Here is a 23264-nt window from a genome sequence, read left to right on the forward strand (position 1 = left end):
CATCCATGTATTCACAAAGCCTTGTCTTACTTTGCATGTGTTAGTAATCTGCCAAAATACTTCTTTGATTTTGTGGCTCACAGTTCAGTATTTCTAGTATCTTCCGTTGTCTTCAGGGACTAGTTCAGACTCTCGGTGTAAATTCAAGCTTCCCCACCTTGGAGCCTACATATTCAGGCCCAGCCTTACAGCACAGAATTCCATACACCTGTGGTTCTTAACCCTTTTGAGGTTACAAACCCCTTTGAAAATTTGGTGAAAGGCCCTCTCCACAGAAAAATGTACGTATACTCAAAATTTTGCGTACAGTTACACAGGACTCATGGCCCTCCAAAAGCCCATCGGTGGACCCCATGTTCAAAACCCCTGCCTGAGTGAGGCTGCACAGTAGAGTGGTTAAGAGAACTTGAACTTAGAACCCAGTTTAATCACAGATTCTACCATTCTTACCAGTCACCTCAGGAAGCCACTCTCTGGGCCTATTCCCCGATTTGTAGGATAAGGATAATACTATTATCTACCTTATTAGTGGTTGTGAAAATTAAACGAAATGAGGGAAAATACTTATTTGAGTGCTCAATAAATGCTAGCATCAATTACTTTTGTTGTTGTTGTGGGACCTTCTCCAGCAAATAGAATAATTTGCTGTTCTTTAAACATACTTTTAAAGTGGCTTTGCTATAGTAATTTCCTCCGCATGGAATATTTTTTCCATCCCTTTCCCCATTTTTTTCAACCCTTAAGACATAGCTCCAGTGGCATTTCTTCTATGCAGCCTCCTTCATCATCCCCAGCGTGAGCGTGATCTCTGTTTCAGGTTCCTAGAGCCCTCAATGTCTGTGCTGCCCACGTGGCACTGGCACGCACAGTGCATGTTGCTCAGATTTTAGGACCATCTTCATCCATTTGGCGGTACTTATTGCTCTCACACTAGTGCAAAGCCTTATAGAAAATACAGAAGTAGCGCCTCTGTCCCAGGTGCAGGCAGTGAGGGGTACAAGGTGCTGTGTCAATCCAGGGAGGGAAGAGACTTCCATCTGACTGGGGCTGCCAGAGAAGAAGTCTTCCTGAAAGATGTGTTTGTGCTGGTCTTGAAAGCCAAAGAGAGGTTAAATAGCAGGGATGTTGTGAGTAGACCGCACATTTTCTTTTGACCCTTCCTAGGGATGTAAGCCCTCAAAGGGTCTTTGACATTTTGAGTTGCTTTCAAAGAGCCTGTAATAATACTACAAACGTGAACTTTCTCAACTTTCTCCCTCCTCCTGGTGAACTTCATCGTGACCTCCTGTTTTATTTTATTATCTTAAATACACATCCAAAGCTGCACCTTCCACCTGGGCGCTTGGCCTCCTCCTCTCCTGGCCCCTTGTTTTCATACCTGCCTACCTCATTTTCCAACTCTTATCCAGCCCATTAGCTTACAAACGTCCTCAAATCATAACCCTCAACGTGCTGGTTTTGCTTCTGCTCCTGTCAGTTTCTGTCAGGGCATCCACTAGGCCAGTCAACAGTGTCCTCCTTTGTTCTATCCAAATTCACTTATCCCCTCCTTAGGACCACAGATCCTCTCAGCACAACCTCGTAACTGATCTTTGCGCCTCCATTCTTGACTGTGATCCTGTTCTTCAGAGTGCTGCCAGAGTGATCTCTCTAAAATGGAAATAGAATCCCATCCCTTCTCCCTAAAACTTCTTCAGCAGCTCCCATTGTTGACACGAGGGTTCCTCGACTTCAGCACTATTGACATCAGCTAATTCTTTAATGTTGGCGGGGGGCAGGGGTGGGGGTCTTCCTGTCACGGATATTTAGCAGCAGTTTGGCCTCTACTTACTAGATGTTGTTAGCATACCAGCCACCCAGTTCTGACAACCTATAAAGTGACTCCAGACCTTGCCAACTGTCTCCAGGAGTCGAGGGGGCAAAATTGCCCTGATTTGATCTGCAGGATAAAGTCTAGGTTTCTCAGCATAGATAAAATGTGAACTGCCTCTGCTAGCCCCTCCAGTCTCATTTGACCCCGTATTGCCACCTGAGCTCCATGTCTATCAGTTGCTTGACTAACTTTCTCAGCCTTCAGATTTCAGCTCAGAAGTCAGCTCACAGAAGGTAGTTCCTGACTTAGGTGCCAATCTTACATGCTTCTGTTGCACCCCCGGCTTCCCTCCACTTGTTCACCGTTCAGTGTGGTATCTGTTCACTCATCTTTCACCCCAGCGTCAGTGAGAGCTGAATGGCAAACACTGTATTTTGTTACCTCTGTATCCTCAACGTGGTGGCTGACTTCTGGTAGGCACCCAGTCAGTGTCTACTGAATGAGTGTTTGGTGCTCGATAAGGCTTTGTTGGATGAATAGTCCTCCTTGAAACAGCTGCTTTTCTCAGCTCTTTCACTTTCCACCATTCCATCCTGTTTATGTAATTGAAAAACAGCTAGTTGGTTGGTAGGTCAAGAAACAGTCACCTCCAAAGCAAGGATTTTAAGGAAAAATCCTGGCAGTTCTCTAAACCCTATGGTGCTCTGCATAGAGCGGAACACAAATAGTTTTACATTGTGGTTGATACCAGAAAGTCAGGAACAAGAAGTTGAACCAAACTGGGAAAGAAACACTACATTTTTGTACTGCAGCATATGGATTTCTCATTAGCCTATGTAAGGGAAAACCGGGGGCGGGAGGGCTCAGCGACTGCAGCTGTCCACACCCTCCCCCATCATTCTGCTGCCACCACACCTGGTCCCCAGAGACACCCTCACTTCTCAGCTATGTTGGCTGAGGTATGGATAAATCCCCTTGGTTCAGCAGAGGCTAGCCTGGAATCTTTCAAAAGAAGCTTTGCTAGGAAACTAATGGAGAAAACAAAACAAAAGTAAAAACAGGAAACAGCATATAGAAATTATAAAAATACAGAGTGGGACAGAAAAAGGAAGGAAGGAAGGAGGAAAGAAAGAAAGCAAGAAAGGAGGGAGGGAAGGAAGGGGAAAAGAAAGAAAGAGGGAGGGAAGAGGGAAGAAAAGAAGGAGGAAAGAAGGGAAGGGAAGAGAAGAAAGACAATCCCTCAGCCTAAGACAACTGAGTTCTAGTTTTAGCTTTTCTTAACTTAATTGACCAGGCACATTGTCGTTTGGTTCTTTGTTTTGTTTTGCCACCATATTGTCTCCCTCTTTGGAACTCATCCTATCGTCTTCCTTTTCAATATTCGAATATTTTCCATCTCTCACTTAAGCATCTTCTCTGTCTTGTCTAGGAAGGAGTGGGAAGTGACATTAGAGTCACTTTCTCTTACCGACAGTGCATTACTGATCAAATGGAGAAAGGAGTGTCCCCGCCTTTCTCTCAGGGTAAAACAGATCGGGCTTCCACTTCTGAGGACCAGTGCTAAGCGTCCATGACAAAGGTTTTACTTGCCTAGGGTCAAATGAAAAACATAGATACTATCAATGTGTTTTTTAATCACACTAAAGGGCTGACCTTTTTATTCTGGGTTTTTAAAAAACAATTTCTTACTTTTTAAGCATTAAAATAGCAGATGGTGGTCCCAAGGGTTTGCTTTGTTTTTTATATCCCTGTCAAAGTTAAAAGTTGATGATTCTCTCCAGGTATCCCAGTCTTTTTAAAATTCATCCTGGTTTCTGAAATCCTAAACTCTGGCCCACAGATATTCTGTTAGACATTGACGTGTACCCTGTCACGTTTATTTTTCAATCTTTCTAACAAGCATGCTGTAGTTAACTATGTCTTCAAAGGCAAGGTATATAGGTTTTAAAATTTGATGTTCTCTTCTAAGGAACCAGGTAGTTTCTGTAATGCAAGCCTCATTCTAGATATTTACTTACTGACTGAATATCAATAAATGTGCCCACTATGTGTAGGTCATGGGTGAATACAAATTTGAATAAATTATTGTCCATGTCTTCAAGAAAATCCTAGACTAGGGAAGAAGGTCAAGGTGTAAACAATAGTACAGGGAGTCAGTGCTCTAGGAGCCAGAGAGAAAGTGTGTAACTCCGCCTTGGACAGCTTTATAGGGGAAGTAAAGCTTACTTCCTATCCATGGACATGGTGAGGAATGGCGTTCTAGGCAGACATTTGCTAAGCCTGGAGACCTGAGTAAGTGTGGCCTTTTGGGGGAACATTTGGGCAACTTCAACCTAGGAACTTGTGGGAGAGTGGCAGAAGATGAAGCTGGAAGGGATCGCCCTGTTTTAATTTCATATTCCACTGCTGCCTGTTACTCAACATGCGATTTTCATACTTGTAGGCCAGAAAAAAGCCTGACCAAGAAAGCTATATTTTGTAATGCCTTCTTTAGTTTTTCCCTTCACTTAATGGCTTTTGAAAATGCCACTGAAATTTAATATGGGTAAATGCCTTATACTTGGATCCAGAATTTACTTGCAGAGCACGGGACAGGGGAGACCTGACATAGCATTTTACTGAACATAAGCTTTCCCTGAGCCCACGATGTGCCCCAGCTGCCCCCAGAGCAGATGCCATCGTGGTGACATCTGTGGAGCCTCAGACTCCAGGCAAACAGTGGGAAAGTCCTGCAGAACTGGGTCCTGACCTGGCAACATCTGGACACTGTGCTCAGGTCTGCATGCCACTTTTTAGGGGATGTGTGGATAAAATCCAGATGGTGTCCAGAGAAGACGGCCTCCAAGCCAGCGTACAAAGAGGAAAAAGGACAAGAAAGTGGCCTTCAGTTATTCTAATGGATTGTGTGAGGCAGAGTGGAATGGCTTATTCTGGGTTGTACCAGTGGACTAGATGAGAATTAGATGAATTTTGGCTCAATATCAGAAATCATTTTTAAGAGCCGCCCCCCCCCCCCATTGCTTATTGCTATGAGATTATTTTGACAAAATATGGAAGCGTTTTGATAGAAACATGATAATCATCTTCACCTGAGGAGATGCTGTAGTGGGTCCTCTTTGAAGGAAAAATTGGACCTCTAGAGCTCCCTCCATCTTTAAATCCAATGACATTTTTAGCATTTGTTCTGATTGTTAAAGTATCTTGTCTCTTTCCCAACTTTGCCACCGTCACCCTTACATTAACCCAGTTATTTGTGAATTTTCTTTTTTAGTATCTGACCAAAAGGATACCACAGAACCCAAAGTATCAGCATATCAAGTCAAGACTAGACACTGGTGAGTAAAGATTAGAAAAACAAAACAAAACAAAAATCTAATAGCTGATGATTTACAAGAGGTAGTGTGTCATGTGTGGTATAAATCATAGCTGAAAGTTTCACACTGTCTTGTCTGATATCTTTCTGGGCTCAGGACTTATCTTTGAAAGCTGTTTTTCAGATTATCATTAAAAATCTCCATTCACATAATTGAACTACTATACATTGAGAAGCTGATTTAAAAAAAAAAAACAACACATTGTTTCATAAGTTGCAGAGCTGAGGCTAATATCAGGACATCAACCTCTGTTTTGGAACACCTTAAGTATTTTCCTTTCAGCTGGGAGTAACTTGTGCACGTTTGTTCAATTCCGTATTTGCAGAGTGCCAACTACATGCAAAGTTATGGGCTCTGGGACATGTAAAGATGAGCGTGAAGCGTGATTTTTGCAATCAAAGAGCTTAGATTCAAGTGGAGGCAGACGGACTTGAATGAGTAACTAAAATACCAGACAAAATTAAATTAGTGCTGCAATTCAGGTAAAATGAAATTTAAGAGTGCATTACTGCTTATTTCCATGCTGTTGACATTTTTCAGTGTCGTGATGAAAACCACTCCCCAGACCCCTTGTGGATTTGCAGTCTTGTGAGATTTTGGTTGTTTGTTTAGTTTTTTTCAGTCTCTTAAAGTCTGCTGTGGAAAATCCATTCTATTAAGATAGTTTTGCTAATGAATTGGGGTACCACATGCCTTTAGCAATACCTCAAGACAACTGAGGAAATAAACTGGCATGCTGACTTTGTTTAATCTCATTCATTTTGTCTTTCTCTCTCTTCAGTCTCTTCAAAATTATTATCTTCCATTATGCATAATTTCCCATATAAAGTAGACTTAAATGTTTTAAATGAACCACATTTCTAGATAATATTTCTTGGGATCTTTCTTTTAAACATTTTTGTGCTGTACAGATATTTATCCTTGCAAATATTCTGTTTGATGGGAGGTAAAAAAATGTTATCTCTGTCTTTGAGGAGGAGGAAATTTTAGCCCGGAGATTATGTGATTTACTTGAAGTTCAGTAAAGGAGATAGGACTAGGATTTGTGTGCAGAATGAGGAAGTCGATGTTGGAGACCTAGTGTGAAGCCCTGTGTACAGTCTCTTCAGCCACACTGTCCCACTCTTTCCTCCAGCCTCATTTCTTCTGTCACAAATGCCTTCAACTCCTGCAGCTCTATCCATATCCCCTTAATTGCATCTGTGACCCACCTTCTGGGATAGTATTCTGTGAGGGAAGTACTCTAATTAAAAATACCAGAGTTCCCTTCATGGCTCAGCCGTTAACAAACCCAACTAGGATCCATGACAACGCAGGTCCCATCCCTGGCCTCGAGCAGTGGGTTAGGATCCGGCATTGCCATGAACTATGGCGTAGGTCGCAGATGCGGCTCAGATTCCGAGTTGCTGTGGCTGTGGTGTAGGCTGGCAGCTGTAGCTCTGATTCCACCCCTAGCTTGGGAACCTCCATATGCCGCAAGTATGGCCCTAAAATAGCAGAAAAAAAAAAAAAAAAACCCAAAACAAAAAACAAAACATATTTTCAGAAGTTCCCTGGTGGCACAGCATGCTAAGGATCTGGTGTTGTCACTGCTGTGGTTGGGGTCATTACTGTGGCATGGGTTGGATCCCTGGCCTGGGAACTTCTGCATGTGGAAAAAAAAAAAAAAATCATATTTTCTTTGAGGAGTCCAGATAATGTTTTAAAGACGACTTACTGCATTTCCTTTGGAACCTTCCTAAAATTTGTGAGAATTAAGATCTTTCTCACATATATAGATTTGTCTGTAGTTTCATTTTTTTTCTCCTGAAAATTAAATTTGGTTATGTGAATGAAAACCGATTTCTTTCTCTTCAATTCCTCAATTCATAGTCAAAGTTTGACTCAACAATTGTACTTGAAATTAATTTCAATTTTTTTGAAATTGAGATATTTATATCTGCTTTTTAGCGGTATATAAAGTAATTGCCTAAATATTTTTATATCCTGATACTTTTAATCTAGGGTTTTTGCTAATTAAACTTTTTATTTTATGGTAATTATAGATGCATATGGAATTACAAGAAATAAAATAGAGATTCCATGCACCTTTTATCCAGGTACCTTTAGAAACATCTTGCAAAACTATGCTGCACTATCCCAACCATGATATTGACCTTGATAAATACTGTCTAGATGCAGAACATTTCCACAACCACAAGATCCTTCATATCCACTTTCTACCCTCATCTGCTCTTTAACCCCTGGTTATCACTAAGCTCTTCTTCATTTCTATAATTTTATCATTTCACAAATGCTGTATAAATGGAATCAAATAGTATGCAAACTTTTTTTTTTTTGGTCGGGGGCGGGGGCATGCCTGTGATATGTGGAAGTTCCTAGGCCAGGATTGAACCCACACCACAGCAGTGACAGTGCAGGATCCTTAACCCACTAGACCACCAAGGAGCTCCAGTATGCCACTTTTTGTATTGGCTTTTTCACTCAGCAGATTCTCTGGAGATTCATCCAGGTTGTTGCAGGTATTAGTGATTTGTTGCTTTTAAATTAGTGAGTAGTACTCCCTCCATGGTGTAAATGCACCACAGTTTAACCATTTACAGTCTGAATTGTTTCCACTTTTGTCTATTACAAGTAAAGGTGCTATAAACATTTCTGTACAGACTTTTGAGTGAATGTAAGTCTTCATTTCTCAAAGATTAAGGCCCAGAGTGTAATTGCTGGCTTGTATGGCAGTTGCTTTTGTAGTTTTTTTAAGAAACTGCCAAACTGTTTTCCAGAGTGGCTGGACAATTTTACATTTGTACCAGCAATGTATGAGTAATCCAGTTTCTCCACATCCCCACCAGCATTTGGTGGTGTCACCCTTTTTAATTTTAGCCATTCTGATAAATGTGTAGTGGCACATCATTGCTTTTGTGATTTGCATTTCCCTAATGATTTATGATGTTGAGTATCTCTTCGTGTGCTTTTTCGCCATCTGTATGTCATGTTCATTGAAACTTCTGTTCATGTCTTTTGCCTGTGTTCTCATTGCATTGCTTACTTCTTAATTGTTGAGTTTTAAATGTTCTTTATATATCCTAGCTACTAGTCCTTTGTTGCATACTTGGTTTGCAGACAGTTTCTGCCAGTCTATAGCCTGTCGTTTTATCCTTCTAACAGGGCTTTTCAAAGAGTATAAGTTTTTAATTTGGGTCAAATCCTGTTTATCAGTGTTTCCTTTTATGGATCATGCTTTTGTTCTCAGGTCTAAGAACTCTGCCCAGCCTAGATCCCAAAAATTTTCTATCATGCTTTTTTCTAAAAAAATTATATTTAAGTTCATTATACCTTTCAGGTAACTTCTGTATAAGATGTGCAACTTAGATTGAAATTAACTTTTTGCTGGAGTTCCTGAAGATGCAAGTTCGATGCCTGGCTTCACTCAGTGAGTTAAGGATCAGGTGTTGCCGCAAGCTGCAGTGTAGGTCACAGATATGGCTTGGATCTGGCATTGCTGGGGCTGTGGCATAGGCCAGCTGCTGCAGCTCCTCCCTATCTCAGGTGTGACCTTTAGGAAAAAAAAGAAAGAATTAACTTTTTGCTCTAGCACTGTTTGTTAAAAAGGTTATCTTTCCTCCACTGAATTGTGTGTTCACTGTTGTCAAAAACCACTTAAGCATATTTATGTGGATCTATTTCTGAATTCTGTTTTCTCTTCCATTGATTTATATGCCAATATCATGGGCTTGATTACTATAGCTATATAGTAAATTGGATACTTAAAATTGGTTAGACTAATTTCTACTTTATTTTTCTTTACAAAATTATTTTAGTTACTCTAATTCCTTTGCCTTTTCATATAAATTTTATTATTATTATTATTATTATTATTGCTTTTTAAGGCTACACCCATGGCAAATGGAAGTTCCCAGGCTAGGGGTCCAATCAGAGTTGTAGCTGCCCAACTCCCATCCTCATGGATACTAGTCAGGTTCATTTCTTTTTTTTTTTTTTTTTTTTTTGTCTTTCTGCCATTTCTTGAGCCGCTCCCGCAGCATATGGAGGTTCCCAGGCTAGGGGTCAAATCGGAGCTGTAGCTGCTGGCCTAAACCACAGCCACAGCAACTCGGGATCCGAGCCTCGTCTGCAACCTACATCACAGCTCACGGCAGCACCGGATCGTTAACCCACTGAGCAAGGCCAGGGATCGAACCCACATCCTCATAGAGATGACATCAGGTCCTTAACCCTCTGAACCACAATGGGAACTCCTAACCATGTGATTTTTTTACTTTAGCTTGTTAATATTATTTAGCAAGCAGTATTACTTACTTTAGCTGTGGATCACTTTGATTGACTTTTAAATATTGTACTAGTTTTGCATCCAAGGAATAAACCTGTCATCGTGTATAATTCTTATTTTATATCACTGAATTCTAGTTCTTATTTTATTAAAGATTTGTGTGTCTGTATATTCACAAGAGACATTGATTTGTATTTTTAGTGGGTTTTTTTTTTTTGATTGTCTTTGGTTTTAGTATCAGGGTAATATTGCTCTCATGCAGTGAGTTGGGAAGTGTTCCCTCCTGTTCTGTTTTCTGGAAGAGATTGTGCATTATTGGCATTAATTTTTTCTTAAAGATTTGGTAGAATTTTCCAGTAAAACTATTAAATAAAACTATTAAAATTTGAATTCAACTTTTTAATAGTTATGAGGATATTCAGATTGTTTCATAATGAATGAATTGTGGGTTTGTGTTTTTTGAGGAATTAGGACATTTCATCCAAGTTTTCAAATTTATGTATATGGGGTTGTTTGTAGTGTTCCCTTACTAATATCTGATGTTTGTAATGTCTGAATTGATAGCCCCTGTTTCATTCCTGATGTTGGTAATTTGTGTCTTTTCTCTTTTTATTTTTCACTGCAGGTTTGTCCATTTTATTCATCCTTTCAAAGGACCAGCTCTTGGTTTCATCAATGTTCTCTTTTTCTGTTTTAAATGTCATTGATTTTGCTTGTATCTTATTATCTCCTTCCTTTGGCTTGCTTTGGGTTTATTTTGCTCTTGTTTCTAGATTCTTGAGGTAGGAGTTCAGAGTATTGATTCAAGATTTTTCCTCTTTTTTCAGTTAGTGCTATAAATTTCTCTCAGCACTTATTTATTTAACTGTGTCTCAGAAATTTTGATATGTTAAATTTTCATTTTCATTCAATTCATTGTATCCTTTTTCTTCCCTTAAGACTTCCTTTTTGATCTATGAATTATTTAGAAGTGTGTGTTTAGTTAACAAGTGTTTGGAGACATTCTCATTATCTTTCTGTTATTGACTTCCAGTTTGATTTCACTGTGGTTGGAGAATGCACTCTGTATATTTAATTTTTAAAAAAACTATTGATGTTCATTTTATTGCCCAGGATATGGTCTCTTGGTATATGTTTCATGGGCACTTGAAAAGAATGTATACACCCATACTTTTGCTTACTGTATTCTTCCTTTTTTCCTGATGCTTCAAGGCTCCTCCTTTTTTTTTTCCTTTTATTTATTTATTTATTTATTTTTTGCTTTTTCAGGGCTGCACCTGTGGCATATGGAGGTTCCCAGGCCAGGGGTCAAATTGGAGCCGTAGCTGCCAGCCTACACCACAGCCACAGCAACACAGGATCCAAGCCACATCTGCAACCTACACCACAGCACACAGCAATTCTGGATCCTTAACCCACTGAGTGAGGCCAGGGATTGAACCTGCATCCTCATGGATGCTAGTCACATTTGTTAACTGCTGAGCCACGACAGGAACTCCATCTTTTCCTTTTTAATTAGAGAACTTCCTTTAGCCATTCTTTTGGATAGGTCTGCTGGTGACAAATGTTCTTAGTTTTCCATCATCTGAGAATATCTTGATCCCTTCATTCCTGAAGGGTATTTTCTCTGGGTATATGATTCCGGGTAGGCAGTTCTTTTCTTTCAGCACTTGAAAAAGATTGCGCCACTTTCTTCTGGCCACCTGATTTCTGATGACAAAGCTACTGTTATTCAAACTGTTTTTTTCCATATAGATTAGGTGTCATTTTTCTTTTGCTGCTTTCATGATTTTTTTTCTTTAGTTTTCAGAAGTTTAACTATGATATATTTTGCTGTGGATTTCTTTGGGTCTGTCCTGTTTGGAGTTTACCCAGCTTCCATATAAATCTGAAGTTTATGTCACTTGCCAAATTTTAAGTTTTCAGCAGTTATGTCTTTGATTGCAGTTTCAGCCCTAGCCTATTTCTTCTCTTGCTGGTACTTTGATGGCATCTTATCACAGCCCAGGAAGGATGGAAATCAAGACTCCCCATCTGGACTTTACTGGCAGGTGAGGGTAGGACATAGCTTTTCTGTGGAGTGTGGTTGGAATAAAACAGTTATTGTCTAATAGTCTTCTGTCTTTCTGTCCTTTGGCTGGAGACAGCAGGCTTTTGTTATAGATTTTTTTTTTTTTGTCTGTTTATTGGTATTTCTGGATTCCTGGCTTCTTCAGCTCCAAGTTGAGGGTACATGAGGCAAAAACAAACAAATACCCATTATGTCATTCCCAGGTCCTGAGGTCCCTTGCCAGTCTGCCTTCCTCTCTCCACCTATCAGAATCCTCTTATGTTTGATTTATATATATTTTCCAGGATTTTTTTAACTGAATATAGTTGATCTACAATGTTGTTTTAATTTCTGGTATACAGCAAAGTTGACCCAGTTTTTTATTTATATATATATATATATGTGTGTGTGTGTGTGTATTTATATATTTATATATATATATATATATATATATATATATATATATACACTTTTTCAGATTCTTTTCCATTCTAGATTATTACAAGATATTATAGTTTCCTGTACTATACAGCAGGACCCTGTTGTTCACGTATTTTATACATACTAATGTGTATCTGCTAATCCCAAACTCCTAATTTATCTCAAACAGGGTTTTTTTTTTTAATTCGATCATTTTTTCCTAATTGGTGTGTTATTTTCTTAAGATATAATTTACATACCATAAAATTCAGCCTTTAAAAGCATATGATTCAGACCTTTTTAGTACATTCACAAGGTTGTGAAACCATCGCCACTAATTGCAGAACATTTTTGTCGTTCCATAAAGAAACCCCATACTCAGAATTTCCACTGTGGTGCAGTGGGTTAAGAATCTGACTGCAGCAGCTCGGTTTGCTGTGGACGCTCAGGTTCAATCCCCAACCCATTGCAGTAGGTTAAAGGATCCAGTATTGCCGCAACTGCAGCATGGGTTGCAGCTGTGGCTTGGATTCAGTCCCCGGCCTGGGAACTTCCGTATGATGTGGGTGCAGCCATAAAAAAAGAAAAAAGGAACCCCATACTCAAAGCAATCAATTTCCATTACTTACTTTTACCAGTTCCTCGTAATCACTAATCTACTTTCTCTATCTATGAATTTTGTGTCCAGCTTCTTTCACTCAGCGTAATGTTTTCAAGGTTCATTGTGGCATGTATCAATACTTCATGCCTTTTTATTGCCAAATAATATTCTTGTATATAGATATTTCATGTTTTGCTTATCTACTCATCATTTGATAGACACTTGGTTTGTTTACACTTTTTTGGTCATAATGCTGCTAAAACATTAGTGTACAAGTTTGTATGAACATATGCTTTCAATTCTCCTAGTTATATACCTAAGAGTTGAACTCTTGGTCAGATGTTAACCCTCTGTTTAATTTTTTGAGGAACTGCCAAACCGTGTTCCAAAGCAGCCACACTTTACATTCCCGCCAGCCAGCCGTGCAGGAGGGCTCTTTTGCTTCCACATCCTCAACAATGCTTGTTATTGTCCATCGTTTTGATTATAGTCATCTTTGTGGGTGTGAAGTGGTATCTCATTGTGGTTTTGATTTGCATTTTCCTAATGACTAATGATGTCGAGCACCTTTTAATGTGCTTATTGGCATTTATATATCTCCTGTGGAGAGATGGCTATTTATATCACTGGATCGTTTTTTTACTTGAGTTATTTTTCTTTTTATTATTGAGCTATAAGTGTTCTCTTACATAATCTGGTATAATCCTTATCAGTATGGTATGATCCTTATCAGAATGATGATTTGCAAATATTTTCTGCCATTTTGCAGGTTGTCCAGGGACTTTGTTTTACTTAGCTAGAGGAGTAGAAAAATGTACATCCACGTCATCTTCCTGGAAGTAGAAGTCTCCCAAACTAGTATTATAATATCTTTGAAGGGCCAAAGTATGCTTCATCATTTAAAACTCAACATATTTTAAAGTCAGTGTGGGAGAAATATAATTCTAGTGTTCAATTTTTGTTTGTTTCAAATTAAGAAATGATTTTAAAGTTAATTTAGGGGAAATATTTAAAATTTTTCTATGCAGTTTTGTGATTTACCTCCCTGTGTGTTCAGCAGTGGCCTATGTGTTATGTGCCAAGATACAGATAGATCTCTTTAGCCCTCTGGCTAGCCATCAGGGCCTGAGACTGCCCCAACCCCAGTGTTTTGTCCAAATATTATCACTATATATGTATGCAATGAGGTGAAAAGTGTGAGGAGTCCTGGTTATGAAAACACCAGAGTGACACCAAAGGTCAAGCAAGAATAAGGAATGTTTTTAAAGCTCTGCAGTCGAAGCAGTGGAAACAGGCACGGGAATGAGTGAGCATTTCTCATTTCTCAGCCAAACAGATGAGTCTTTAATCTCTTCTTACCAAACTGTGAGCAATTCAGAGTTAATCACAAGAAATCAAGAATTTCATGGCATCTCCGGTCTTCACCCAAATCACCTTCTACTGATATCTTCAACGACTGCTATCTTCCTTCTGGGCAAAGATCATTTTTTATATCTATCCTTCTAATTCTACTTTTCTTATAAACTCAAACACCAGTGTATAGCCATGCATACACTGAATTATTTTGAATTTCGAGTATTTCTTTTTTTTTTGAATTTCGAGTATTTCTTTTTTTCTGTAAGTGCCTGAGTGTATCTCACCAGCTCCCCAGCACTGCCAGACTGTGCTATGAAAGGATTATGCTTCCGATGAAATCCCTGACGGCGTTTTGTTCAGTTTCCACTGCAGGGTCCTTGTGTATTCTCAAGCACCCTCTCCAGGTTTATGTTCTGCGGCACTGCAGGCTGATTAAGGAACACTTTCCAAACCACAGGGCTCTCCCTTTGTTAGTTTCCACACTCTTTCATTGCTGGCATTATTTTCTCATTTCAGTCTATGTTCAATATAATTTCAAATTTCTTTAGCTTTCTAAAATTCTGTAGACTTTCTCCATTTAGTCTTTTCTAAGCCCTTTTTTATTTTTTAGAAATTCACCTTACTTTTCTTATCTCCACACGAACTAGTCATTTCCTTTTTTCTTCTTAGTCTTTACTTTTCCTGAATATCTGCTAATAACCTTGATCTTAAGCACTCAAACTCATTATAGACTAGGTACTCTTCATTTTTATTTGGTATTTAATTCTGTCTCTTATGTCAAAGGAAGAAATGTACGTGAAAGCCTTTTACAAACCAGAAAGCACTATGCACTCGTATAACTTATTGAGATAACAAAGGACCACTGTGCCTCTTTTCACGCTTTCTGCTCCTTCTGAGCCAAAAGAACTTCTCCGTAGAGGAGAGAAATATTGAAGAAAAATAAAGCAATGGAATTGTCTCTTAGCAACTGAGTTCATGCCTTATAAATCTTACCCACTTTAGATTACTGCTGCTCAAAATCACTTGCTTTTCTTACTGGCTCAGTACGAATAATGTTATTAAATTATAGGAAAACAAAGGAAAAAATCTAATGAATGAGTCACTCAGTTTGTCAATTGTACTCTTTCTTTGCTTAACACTTCTGAATTGGTTGAGTTGTCTCTTTCTCTTGATTCCAATTGTAAAATTTTTTTATATATCTTTTGTTGCAACTTGAGCTATAAACTAAGTAGAAGCTAAAATACCACCTTATACATTTCCAGGTTAGCTGAGTCCTGACGCCATATAGGTCTTATAAGTAGTATGTAACATATATGTCCTGTATATAAATCAAATTGTATGTAGCTTAAAGAAAAGCAGGTATCCAAAAACTCAAACCAAATTGGGGTGTGATTATCTACATTATAATTCATTATAAGAATTCTTCAGATAGTAGATCTTCATAGTACATTTCATTTAGCAAATATTTTTGAGTTCCTCCTATGCTAGGCAATGCAAGGGATAAAGGTATCCTGTGTGTGTGTGTGTGTGTTTGTGTTTGTGTGTGTGTGTATAAGTAGTTGTTTGGGGCTTCGGTAAAAGAATAGATAAGACCTGCACACAAAGAAGGCAGTACAATGATAAATGCCTTGTGAGTGGTAAGCCAAGAAGTAGAAGTTCAGAGCTGGGAAAGGTCACTTCCAGCTGGGTGAGCTATTGTGATTACATGGGCAAGGTGACATGTTAGAGAACCAAAGACTAACAAAGACTTTGTCAAGTTTAGTAATTAAGGCAAGATTGAAGAGCTAGGTAAGATGTTGGCGCCTTCAGCAGTAGAGCAAGGGGTTTAAACTTAGTCAGTAAGCAATGGGGAGCCACTGGCTTTTTTTAAATCAAAGTCTGGTCTAGGAAAATTTATCTGGCAGTAATGTGTAATTTCAGTTGTAAAAAAAATTGGTCTGTTGATAGCCTTTTAAGCTCCTTACTTTTATATAAAACAAAAATTTGTTGATAAGTCAATTACAGAATTGATTCATTTGTATTCTTTTTAAAAAGTAGTCAAAAATTATTTTCAGATGAAATTAGACCCAGTAAGATGAGCTGCTTAGTTAAGATGTCAGCAGTATATAAAGTGGGATAAAATACTACTTTTCAAACTTTCTAAAATCATTTTTAGGGATTTTTTTGTGTGTCAATTAATCATTTCTCCAATTGAAGCAATGCAGAAATCCTCTAGGTTCTCCCCCCTCCACTTGGATAGAATGAATGCGTGTGATGAAAAGAGCTTCTTATCAATAGCCCTCTCAGACTTATTCTTAATTTTGACAAGTATTTGTATACCTCTGCAAAAGACTTTGTTTCTCTGCCTTTTCCTTTAGTGGGAAAAACAAACAGTAGGAATGACAGCCTACCTCACAGGGTCGTTGTGAGGTTCTGCCGGTTCAAAGATGAGGCACTGTGTAAACACTCCAGAAATGTTGATAACTGGCTGAGAAATGGATTTTAGACACTTTGTTAGTGGAAACTGCCATAGATTGGAAATGTGATGTTTTAATAATAAAGACTATATAATAAGGTTGGCTATTGTTTTCCATGCATAGTATGCCTCAGGGAATTTAGAGTGTAAAATGGTTCTCACCTGCTACTATAAAGGAAATAACACTTGCTCTACATATTTACCTTACAGTGAAATCATGTTTTTAAAACAGCACAGCTAGGGAAGCATTGTGTTTTGGTGAGCCATGTTAGAAACCAGGAGGTTGGGAATACTAACCCTGACTTAGTTAACCAAGGTGCTGTGTCACTGGACAAGTCAGTGATCCTTTTTGTACCTAAAATTTTTTATGCTTCTAGAAGGAGGCCTGAAGCTTCTCTAGCCAAAAGAAACTAACTACCACATTAACAGCTTGACACTGTAAGGGACTCAGGAACATACAACCAGAAGCTACCATGTAAAATAGTTTAAGAATAAGGCTGTGGGATGCTGAACAGCACACCTGTCTTCTTACCCTGTTGTACTGACCAGTTGAGTTCCCCCACCCCACCCCTACCCCTTCCCCCCGGGCGAGGGGTCCAGGGGAAAGGGTGTGAGTCTGGGAGGAATTCATGGTTTCCACTTGGAGATCTGTTCACATCCTAGGTCCATTCTAGCCTGATAGGTTATATTTTATTCTAATCCTGGTCTTTGGTGCTATTTAGACTTCTTCTGAGATGTTTTCAGTCTCAGTCTTGAGAAGCCTCAGGCCTTCTGAGCAGCCCTGACTGCCATCATGTCTCTCTGAGCCTTTGGAAGGATATGGTCTGGGTCTAGAACTACACGGAGTCCTGCTTTGTCGTTCTGATCTGGGGACTGTGTCTTCAAAAAAATTTTTTTCTACCTCAGTTGAATTTTATTCTGTGATGAATTCTTAGTAAAGATTTAATAATAATAATAAGATGTTAAGTTGTTTTCTGAAAATATATTTAGGGTTTCAGAGCAAGAAGTTTCTTTCTTTGCTTCTGACTTAAACTTGAAGAAAAGTTCAGAACAGTACCTGAAAATGTCAGTTCATGCCATTAATCAGAAGCATTTCTTTTATCTCAAGTTGGAACTGAAACTGACTAGCTCCTCTCAAAGCTTAAATGTTGGGAGCACAATTTTATAAATGGAAGATTATTTTAAATATTTTCCTTTTTTTGCTATACCTTTTAGAGCTTTTGCTATACCATATAGAGCTTACTGTGCTGAATTGAATCAAATCAAAGCATGCCCAGTTAAAAAAAAATAATAGCCTCTGGCTTGAGAGCCAGACTTTAGTTCATTTGAAAAACCAGAATGATCCTGGCCCGGTTTTAACGCATGAAGACTCTCCAAACCACACTGGCTGGAACCTAGTGTTGTAGAACCAGGCTATAAAACACAAGGGCTGGGGACTCTCCAGAATGGTGGGAATCTGCTATTATTTCTCCGCAAATCAAATCCATGGTGAATACTGGTGAACAGACTGTGTGGTCTAATTCAGGGTGCAATATCAGCATCAACAGTGGAAGACCAAGTTCAGGGACGAGAAGGAAACCACAAAGACTAAGCAGAGAGGAAAGGGTAACTTGGGTAGGCACAACAGCACATTTCAGACGTTCAGAAGTCACTGTTTCTTTTCCTCTGCTTATCTTCCCCACAGAAACCTTATGGGGGAGTACATGGAGGAGGAAGACTTAACTCAGAAAGAAAAAAATTACATGAAGTGATCATTTGTACTGCTGGGGGTACTTCTTAACGTTTATTGGGTGTGCACCTCCACTTAACACATTTGACCCAAGCATTTCTCTTGATTCCTTATCTTTTAATAATGCTGTATAATCTGAAAGACTTATTTACTGTGTTTGATCCATTTATCACTTTAATTCTATAAGGGCAGATTCAGGTTTAGGGGGAATACTTTTCTGTTCTGTTTTCACAGTGTTGCTCATTTTCTTCTATTAAAAGCATATCTAAAATCTTCCTTCTCTTTTTAGGTAACAGTATGACTAAATACATTGAGAAGCTAGAAGAGATCAAAAAAAGTGAGTAACACTATAGATGGTTTGGGAAAATGGAACCCTGTAGCTGTTCTATAAGGTGGTTATTAACAACCTTAAAGACACTCCACAACTGATGCTGTGGAAATCAGGTGAGGCTATCAGGTCCCTAGAAGGATGTGGGAAACACTGGGTACCATCCTGGTCAGCTGCTAAGATTGTGGTCTTTGAGTCTGAGTTTTGCCCGACTTAGATCCCATAGGAGATATAAGTGTTGGAATGTGAAATGACCTCTGGTTAAGCAGCGAGAACCCGAGCTTCTAGTTTCATTGTACTGCAGTCTTTCATGACCTTTCTTCAAGGTACTTGATCTTTCCTATTTTCTTATTTTCTCTATACCTGAGATAGGCATAATAGTATCTCTCTTATTTCATAACATTCTTTGAGTATAAATTTGATGGTATTCATGAAAGAGAGATGTGAGAAAGAAAGAGCTTATTTTTAAAATGATGTTAGGCATTATAAATTCATTGCAGACTGCTTTCTTTTAATTAAAAATCATATTTCATGCACATCCTTTTTAAAAACTAATCTTCAGCAAAGATATGCTACCAGTCACTGAGTGTACTGCCCTTGCACAAAATCATAATTTTTCAGTCTGTATCCAAAACAGATGTAAAATGTACACATCAAGGCCAGAATTAGAGAATCCATTATTTTCTAAGATGGATTTGCTCATAGCTTCAGTAGGAGAACCTAGTGCTAGGGGAGTATTGAGCTAATGGCAGTAAAGAGATATTCTGACTGATAGCAGTTCAGGACTTGGCTCTGATAATATATATCTTCTGGGAAGAGGACATTACAGATCCAAAATTCACCAGAACTTTTGTTTTTACACAGCAGGCCTTTTAATTTAAATGATAATGTTTCTTTTCCTTTGAATGGCTGCAGTATTGAGAAACCCCAGATAATAGACATGGACTCAGGAGTGGCTTCATGCTGACTTTGTTGTTTGCCACATTGAGCTGCAAGGCCTAATGCTATAGACATTTGTTTTTAATGTGTAATGTCGCAGTATCTGTATCTTTTCTTCTTTGGTATTTTATATTCCATATATTCCTTTATGCTATATATTTTAAATGTTATATATCTATAAACTGTTATGCTTTAAGTATATATATATATTTTTTTAAGTGTATATTAAATTTTTAAACTATGAAAAAAATCTTGTTTACTCACCTACACTTCATTGTTGTCATCCTGTATTCATCCACAGCAGGTAAAATTCGGCTGGCCTGCTTCTGTTTTGGTTTGTAGCCTCTTTCACCTCTTATCTATTTGTAGCTGAGTGTGAGCTCACCTGTACACACCAAAATGTGTCCCATAAAAACTGTCCTGTCCCACCCAGATTTCTGAAACCTGTTTAAAACATTTCTTAAAAGCACAATGTGGTTTCTTTAGTATCTAAACTTTAAATGGAGCTTATCTCCCCAAAGAAATACCTCCGCATGAGAGTGCTCGAAAATGCTTCCTTCTCTTCCCTCTTCAGAAGTTGCGAGCTTCCTTTCAGTAAGACAGGAGGTTCCTCTCACCTTCTTTCACACACTTTGTGCTGATTCCCTGACTAGAATTACTTCAGATTCTGGTTTGAGATCTACATTTTGGAAGATAGCTCCCTCTCTTTTCCCATTTTCTGTTGTAGACATTCTGGGTCAGAAGGGAGGAGAATATTGCCTTGTTTCGTGACACCCTAAACCCACCACTTTTCTCGGATTACCTTAGATGCCATGTCTTTCTGTCAAATCACAACCCTTGTCCTGTTACTTGCTTTGATTTGTCTTCCACCATTAGCCCAGCTTCCCTTTGCTAATAACGCGTTTTAACAGAACCCTGAAAACACAGAGTTCCTTTGTAATCTGAATATTCTTTCAACTCTGCCTGGGGAAAATAGACACTGTGTCTATTGACTGTTTACAAAGCCCATTCTTGGCTTCTAGTGGTTAAATGACAATAGTTGGACCCAGTGTGAAACATCCTAGATAGTCAGGTCTCTGTCCTTCCAGTAACTCGAGAGAGAGACAGACTTAGACTCCAGACTTACAAGAGAAGCAAAACTTGATAGCATATCTGAAACTAGGGTTATTTGTCTCCATTATAGAGTTTGGGAGAAGCTGCAGTAGCAGAAGCTCCATTCTTAAAGCTCTGTTCGCCCTTGCAAGGACAGACTCTCAGAGCTTTCCAAGTCATACTTTTTATAAAATTTAAAACTTACTGTCAAACGTCTAGCTTGATCTTTTATCTCTGAGTAATAATGTCAGAAAGTCCTAATGATGGCTCTCCTTCTAAACCAGAACCAGGTATGTGGAGTCGAGGCTCAAATGTGCAGGGGGATTTCTAGTGTTTACGAGAGGACACTAGAAATGCCAACCATTAGAAAATAGCAGAGCCTGGTTTTTGCTTAAGGTAATTCTGATTTAAAGGGAATTTTAATGTGCACATTTTGTACTTAGAATGTGAAGAATTGGAGAAGTATTTCAAACTCTGTTACTATACCAAAAAAATATCAACGGATAAATGCCACAGTGCAAACTACTTGAAAGTGCTGACTGTTTTCATTGGCTGATTTATTGCCATTTTGATTTATGGAAGTAACTTTTGGTGGGCAAATTGGTGGTGATTGAGAGGAATACTGTAGTTGTTCACTTGCACTTTTTATTTTATTTATTTATTTATTTTGTTGTTGTTGTTGTTGTTGCTATTTCTTGGGCCGCTCCCGCGGCATATGGAGGTTCCCAGGCTAGGGGTCTAATCGGAGCTGCAGCCACCAGCCTACGCCAGAGCCGCAGCAACGAGGGATCCGAGCCGCGTCTGCAACCTACACCACAGCTCACGGCAACGCCGGATCGTTAACCCACTGAGCAAGGGCAGGGACTGAACCCGCAACCTCATGGTTCCTAGTCGGATTCGTTAACCACTGCGCCACGACGGGAACTCCCACTTGCACTTTTTAAAGCTTCTGCTCAGCTTATTTAGGATTGCCTCCTGGAGGGTTTTAGAAGTTCCTTTACATCTAAGTGTGTTACTTTGTTGTATCCAGAAGAAGCTGTTGTAAAAATTTTTCTAGAAGTGTTGGTCAGTTTTTAGCTAAATTGCTCTCTTTAGGACTTTTTAGAACAGAGACACTTTAATTCCTCCTCGTAAGAAAGAGTCTTGGTATATTCACAGAAGTTTTGTTTTTAAGGTAATATTATTTCCTGACTCTGAGCTGTAGGGTGTTCAGTAAACCAAGCTAACATTTTCCTCCAAAGTAGCTATCCGGTCTGTGCCGGTTTTTTGGAAAATTCATGGGAATGATTAGTAACACCAGGTAAATAATCTTAAGTACCTTAATCCTTTCCTTTGTTGCTAGGAGTCTCGGGTTATGAGACAGTGAAGGCCATAGCAATTATCCAGCTAACCTTTAGTAATTCTGAAATAACGAGGCAGTATTTAAGGAGTCATGGACGCCAATATAAAAACCTAGAAGAGGATTGAAGGCTAAGGGCAGGTGGGAGTTCAACACTGAGAACTCTTCAGAATTGGCAGTCATCTTCAGAAAAGTTTATGTAAGCCAACTTTTAACTTGTCTCTACGGGACAAATAACAGAGTAAGATTGGCTAAATTTTGTAAAAACTGTTTAATATGATATGAAGAATTATTAACACAAACAAGTGCAGAAGGACCCACATTTGAGTTATGTCTCAGAACTGTAAAAATAGCGCTGGGAAAATATTGATGTTTTCGGTTGATTTTCTTTTTTTAATTGTGGTAAAAAAAAAAAAACCCAAAAACCTAAATAACAAAGTTTACCAATGTAACCACTTTTAAGTGCACAGTTCAGTAAAGTATATTTACTTTGTTATAAAATAGCTCTCCAGAACTTTTCCATATTGCAAAACTGAATGGGTTGATTTTTATTGAAGTGAAGTTGAAGCAAACTGATATATTACCAGGACCATTCATGGAGTATTGTGCTCAGCATTATACTCCAGGAAAAAAAGGGTTGTCCTATGTCTCTAGCGTGGTTTGTAACCTCAGGAATAGAACTGTTCCCTTTTCAGGGCAGAGTTAGGATGGCAGGGTGTAAATGTCTTACCAGCTCTTGACGTGGGGCAAGTCAGCTTCTCTGAGTCTCTGTCCTCATTTGTAAAATACGGATGTTTATTCCTGCTTGATTCTGAAAAGGATTTAAAGGGCTTACAAAAATAACATGCAATAGAGTATGGTCAAAGTAGAGACAGCATAGCAAGGAAATAGTAGATGAATAAAATAAAGGCAGGGGATAAAATCACTAGACCCCAAAATGTGGCTTATGAATTCAACTTGAGGCTTCTTACTGGCCAAAGCAAAGGAATAAATGAAGAGATGATATAATACCTGCCACATTTAATTCTGAGGATATCCTGAGGATCAAATGAGACTAATAATGTAAAAGCATATACAATAACTTGAAAATATACCATATAACTTGATTAGAAAGAATTAATACTTCGAAGAGAGCAAAATAAACCTGGAAAATTATTTGTCCTATTCTGCTTTTCAGATTATAGATACAAAAAAGATGAGCTTTTCAAGAGACTCAAAGTTACAACTTTTGCCCAGCTGGTAAGTTGAATGATCTTCCATTGGAGTAAAGACTAATTGGTACTGCTTTATGTATTTCTAAATTCAAATCTAGGTAATGTTTGCAGAAGGTTTTCTTCTGATTCCTGATATTTCACCTACAAGAGGACCAGTTGGTGTGGAAAATTTGCTTTTTTCTTTGATGAGAATTTATAAAGTAAAAAGTACATTCTACTTTTTACATTCTTTTTAAAATATTCTTCATTATGGTTTATCATAGGAT

At 38.5% G+C, this 23264-nt stretch overlaps 1 protein-coding gene across 2 annotated transcripts in view; it reads left to right on the forward strand.

Moving 5' to 3' along the window:
* CEP41 (centrosomal protein 41) overlaps window positions 1–23264 on the forward strand; it is a 44333-nt gene that overhangs the window by 9197 nt on the left and 11872 nt on the right. The window contains exons 2-4 of one of the 2 annotated variants that reach the window (XM_047762971.1): window positions 5085–5148; window positions 18376–18423; window positions 22962–23023. In XM_047762971.1, coding sequence (XP_047618927.1) covers window positions 5085–5148; window positions 18376–18423; window positions 22962–23023 — 174 coding nt within the window. Of the gene's footprint in view, window positions 1–5084; window positions 5149–11396; window positions 11527–18375; window positions 18424–22961; window positions 23024–23264 lie in introns of those variants that run through there. The other variant, XM_047762972.1, reaches the window with a different exon arrangement.

The sequence above is a fragment of the Phacochoerus africanus genome, chromosome 16 (genome assembly GCF_016906955.1).
Source record: "Phacochoerus africanus isolate WHEZ1 chromosome 16, ROS_Pafr_v1, whole genome shotgun sequence".
Classification (NCBI taxonomy): domain Eukaryota; kingdom Metazoa; phylum Chordata; class Mammalia; order Artiodactyla; family Suidae; genus Phacochoerus; species Phacochoerus africanus.